Genomic DNA, 5,637 nt, shown 5'->3' on the forward strand with positions numbered 1-5,637 from the left:
TGGGGGGGGGGGGGGTTATAATTTTTGTACACATGTAGATGTCGTATATACGGAGAATCAGGGAAAGAGATAAAAGTATAATGCGAACTTTCGACGGATCTCCATTCGAAACGTTCACATTCGTATTTCAGTGCGCCCCAAGCGCTTTTTCAATTTTTACAGTTTGTTCGCGATTTATTTTTACTAGTCTCTAGATACTCGCAGGATATTTTCATGAAACTAGTCAAATTCCGGGAATTCGTCTACATTTAAAGCATTGGCTGTAATACGTTAAAAGTGTAACGCGCAAAATATAAAAAAGAAATTACCCCGAGGCTAGGAGACAGTCGCTAGTAGGATTTCACATCGAAGGATATTGTTTTTTTTTTTTTCATCCAACTGCAATTCAAATCGAATCCTTTGTTTATGAGTGAGGATACCAAAGAGAGGAATGCGCATTGCGCAAGAGGTAAAAGAAAATAATTGGAAACTGGGACGGTGTATATGAGTGCCGCATGACTGTATATCCTGTATTAGAACCCGTAGGCGAACACGATGTATCCCGAGAATGAACATAGCAATGGTCGTGGTGCGAAAAATCCCAATACTTTGTCTCGTAAAATTTGTCGCTCGGCTATCGAAAAATGGGAACGAGAAACAGAAGAAAAAATTTTAACGAATTATATCGCTGGGATTGCGCAAAGATACAAATTCGAGGCAATTTATCTGGTAATTGAAGCTTCAATTATTTCGTCGAGCCGCTCTTATACCGATTTCTCGGATTCCTATACTGTACATACATATATACCACACACGATTGTTTTCTGTCGTCTCTCATCGCGACGAGCGCCGTCGGTTTCCATTACTCGACGCCATTTTCCATTCCTTCTTCATTTTTCTTTTTTCTTTTCCCTTTTCCGCCAGTCAAATTCGTATTCAATTTGTTCTATTTTTTTAAATTTTTCATTGCGCTCGTTGGCACCAAAAGCAAGAATTCAACCACCTTTTTTTTTTTTATCTTTTCTCATCTTCGAACAAAGCTCGAGATCATTTTTACCCGGCAGATTCACAGTAGCATAATAGCATCGCACCACTTCAAATGTATATGGCACCCGTCATAATTATTCTCGGTGAACCTCTACCCCCTTCACCCGTGCCTTTTCATGCCGTATTAAATGCCAAAAGAAATCATGGACTTGGCGGTTTCTTTGTTGCCTCCACAACTCGTCGAATAACAATAACGGAATTTCTTCAGGTTTTCCAACATCGTTTCCACCAGGAACATCATGTTAATACTGTGGTAGTAGTACAGTCACGGTCAGGTAAGGCCAGAGCGCATGAGGGGAAGGCGTTCCCCCTCCCTACTACCTGCGTAGGCCCGAAGAAAGCTACATCACTTCCGCTAACGTATTCCAAAATATATGTTTCAAAGTTTAGTATAGTATGTATAATACGTTATCTTTTTTTTTAACTTTATTCATACGAAGCTTAATGCCTTCATGTTCTTCGAAATAATTATAACTCAATCAAATATTTGTGTATTACATCTGATTTTTAAGTGTAAAACATATAATAAACCGAAAATCGTTTTACATATTTATATCACGTAAAGCCAACTTTAAAAAATGACTTGAATTTTGCGCGGACATTGGTAAAACTTCAGAAAGAAGATAGTCTGCAGGGCACAGGGTATAGAGATAAATCAAAGTGAAAATTATTAAAACGAATAAACTCAATGCACGTTAGAATAATTTTTTTTTATATATTTGATGGCATAAGATTTAAAAAAAAAAATACGAAAACAAATACTTTCCCTACCAATGTCCTGCGCAAAATTCAAGTCTATTTTTGTAAGTTGGTTTCACGTGATGTAAACATGTAAACCGATTTTCGATTTATTATATGTATAATAAAAATCAGGTGTAATGCACAAATATTTAATTGAGTTACAATTATTTCGAAAAACTTGAAGGCATCATGCTTCCTAAGGATAAAGTTAAAAAAGATAACATTATGGTATTATACATTTATTAAACATTTGAACATATATTTTGGAATACGGTAGCGGAAATGATGTAGCTTTCTTCGGGCCTGCTGCGCGTGATCCAATGCGCACTGTATAGGTAGCAGAGAGGGGGAACACCTTCCCCTCATGTGCTCCGGCCTCACCTGGCCGTGACCGTACATACAGTCATATAGAGGGTATCGGTACTATACTACATTATGTACAGATATAGCAATGCTGTTAGATTGGTAATGCCGTTGGGATATTGCGCCGCTGTTAGAATTCTGATAGGCGCGTATTAACAATCCCGATCCGCAAACCCTCGCACCATAGGTCACGTAGAACGTAATGATATAACGAGCGTACAATCCGATAACGCGTGTAACATATACGACTGGGTATCACCTTTAGTACGTATGCATATTGCGCATAGCATAGTTACGTACTCGCAGGCAAAGAGCACGAACCTTACATGGGGATAAAGGCTATTTCGGGACTTTCAGGATTTCGCTTTAGACTATTGGTAACATTGTTTTTTCTTGTTCTTCCGGTTATCCATATCGCTCTTCTGGATCCTTGAGGTACAAATACAATGGAGGATAGTAAAAATTCAATTTCTAAAAGATCGTCCAAATTTTATAATTTGATATATACAAATTTTATTTAATAGTCTTCATCTTTGAGATTTTTCAAATTAAGATATGCTGCATTAGCTTAGAAGCAATTTTATAAAAATTTTATAATTTGATATATACAAATTTTATTTAATAGTCTTCATCTTTGAGATTTTTCAAATTAAGATATGCTGCATTAGCTTAGAAGCAATTTTATAAAAATTTTATAATTTGATATATACAAATTTTATTTAATAGTCTTCATCTTTGAGATTTTTCAAATTAAGATATGCTGCATTAGCTTAGAAGCAATTTTATAAAAATTTTATAATTTGATATATACAAATTTTATTTAATAGTCTTCATCTTTGAGATTCTTTAAATTTAGATACGCTGCATTAGCTTAGAAGCACATTTTGATATTGACGTCATGTTACGAATCCGTTCTTTAGGTTACGATTACATTCGGTGTACAATCTAGGATTGAAATTCAGAATTTTGTGACTGCTTGTAGAAATATGACTCAAATCCTTTACGTGGGCTGTATTTCACTTGTAGTTCTCGTGGGAGTCTTTGGGTTTAGGAAGGGGAAAGGAAAAGCAAAAAGAAAAAAGGATATTCCCATCACCCTGGGGAGTCACCGTGAAACTTTTCGACCCACGGCCATCGCCATTTCGTGCCGGATCATCGTTGATTTACGGGGAGACGCAGGATTCACCCAGACTCAAAGATCAAATTCGATTTATTTTCGTGGCCCGCGATAAAGGCTCCAGGAGACTCGGGGAGACGATAGACGAAGAAAAAGTAGGCGTAGAAAAAATGTTTATCGAGGTCACACAATGCAATATTGAATTTCGTAAATTAGAGTCGCAGAAATTCATTGAAATTGCCGTAAATTTGTTTGCGCGATTGATTTTTACTAAATATTTAATAATGTATTGCATTTAATAAAGTAATAGAATATAATTATAAATATTGAATATTTATTAAAATGTTAAAATAATTTAATTAAATTTTAGTCAAAATACACGAAAGTTCGTTAATGACTTATAAATGGTCCAACGTGGCTGTGCACTATTTTTTAATAATTGCGATTCGTGTACGCGATGTTTCATTATTCCGGCGTTACTTTAATATACCGCTGGTGTTCATTAGTTTTCCTTTACGGCTATCGACCAATTCGGAGCGCGGGAGCGAAAGACCGAAAGAGCAAAGGAAAAAGGAATACACGCCAACAGGCTAAAGAATTTATTCCTCCTAATTTACAATTTCTTTCTTATTTGTAGCTGCGATTTTTCCTCTTACTCGTACAACAATTCTTGTAAGCGTATATATCATCAGAAGCTCGCGAGGGAACGACGCGACTCCCACGTGATTTTATTTCCTTTTTCGATACACTGATCTGCTATTCAATATTTAGTAGATACACAGTACATATTGTATAACGATTTTAGTGGCCGCATGGTCAGTAATAATCATTTTAGGCAGCATTCATGTCATGTGCAATTACCGTAATGTCGATTGCGAATATTCAATTTACGTGTTTCGAATTTCCATCTCTATTTTCCCGTAAAATCAAACATAATTCCGTGTTGTTATACGCATCCCGTAAATCGTTCCTGAAAATGGATAAATTTCATTGTTTCCACCATATATAAGTAAAGCTGTTGCATTTTACACCGTAAATCGTAATTCACTCGTTATTCCGTATCCCGTAACCACAAAATATTTGTGCTCCAATACTCAAGCCGAATGAAAAATATTTCAGAAAGGGAAGCGAGACTATAATCTGTCAACAGTGCTAAAATTAACTTGTTTCCTTTTTTTTTTTCATTTTCTCTTATTTCACATAGCATCAGCTCGTGTCTAACAGTTTAACAATGATTGCGTCAATAGTCCGAATTGACTTCTCACCGTTTTCTTTGTTTCTTTACTATTTCACAGACCGCCTGCGCCGCACGGGAAGGGCTTCCCGCAACTATACTATCGGCTGGGCAATGCACTGATGACGGCGACGACGACGACGATAAGGACGACGATGATGATAATGATGATGATGATGATGATGATAGATTATTTATCTAAGCTACCGTTTGCTGCTATAACACAAAGTACACGCGTGCACATAAGCGAGCACCAAGCACACAGAAACCCACACACAGATACAAAGAGGACGCGAATAAAGTCGCAAATCCTCGAACGACGCCCGCTGGGAAATCACGTTCCGGAGAGTTATGACGTACGCACTATGTTAAGTAATCGCAGGAGGCATCCTTAAGGAGTCCTCGCTGGACCATTTGCAGAGCCAAGAGGGAGTCGCGTGCTAACTTTAAAGATTCGCTATTAATCCTAACGGAGGCTTTTGTCTCGTCAGGATAACCGTGAAGCCTTTAGGGCTGGCAACCGTCTCCCTTGAGGTCTACCCGCAGTCACCGGAAGTGTCTCATTTTTCCCCGGATACCACAGAATCCATAACATACCGACCGCTTCCGGCTCCGGTGTGATCCAGTTACCCTTTTTTTTTCAATCCCTGCTCACCATCCCCGCGGTTAACGTTCGCATACACTTAGCTCGATATAACTTAAGAATCCTTCGTTATCAACGGGCGATTATTGTCGTTACGAGCGAGCCTCTCTCTGCTGCAACTTCTCTATCTCTCTCAGCCTCTTCGTTTTGTGGTCGCTGTTCTTGTTGTTATTGCTAGTATCCGCCGTTGCTAATGCTGACATTGCTATCGCCATGCGCTATGCAGATGGATAATTGAAGAAGAAAAATGTCTCTATTTTTTTTTTCTTTTTTTTTTTTAACGCAACAAAATACATCGCGCGGCGCGAGTCTTGCATTTCGCTCAGGTTGCTCTTCCCGTTGGAAGCTCGATTAATATTGTAGATTCGAGGAGAATTGTAGCTCTCCTCCTCGGAAGTCACGATACGGAGAATGATTTCCGGTTGGAAAAATCGTCGCCTTCCCAAGCCACCCACCCCTTCCCACCACCCTCCCTTTGCCACCCCGCGAACCAACAGGACCTTTTCACTACCC

General features: G+C 38.4%; 1 protein-coding gene across 13 annotated transcripts in view; it reads left to right on the forward strand.

Moving 5' to 3' along the window:
* Positions 1–5,394, forward strand: part of LOC107272984 (tropomodulin) — a 48,360-nt gene extending 42,966 nt beyond the window's left edge. For all 13 annotated transcript variants that reach the window (XM_025090120.1, XM_025090114.1, XM_015750736.2 and 10 more), the window contains one exon: positions 4,543–5,394. Coding sequence is in view for 1 of the 13 variants with exons in the window: in XM_015750755.1 (XP_015606241.1) it covers positions 4,543–4,604 (62 nt within the window). In the remaining 12 variants the exon portion in view is untranslated. The remainder of the gene's footprint in view (positions 1–4,542) is intronic.
* The last annotated feature ends 243 nt before the right edge of the window (positions 5,395–5,637 follow it).

The sequence above is a fragment of the Cephus cinctus genome, unplaced genomic scaffold (assembly GCF_000341935.2).
Source record: "Cephus cinctus unplaced genomic scaffold, Ccin1 Ccin1_scaffold0087, whole genome shotgun sequence".
Taxonomy (NCBI): Eukaryota; Metazoa; Arthropoda; class Insecta; order Hymenoptera; family Cephidae; genus Cephus; species Cephus cinctus.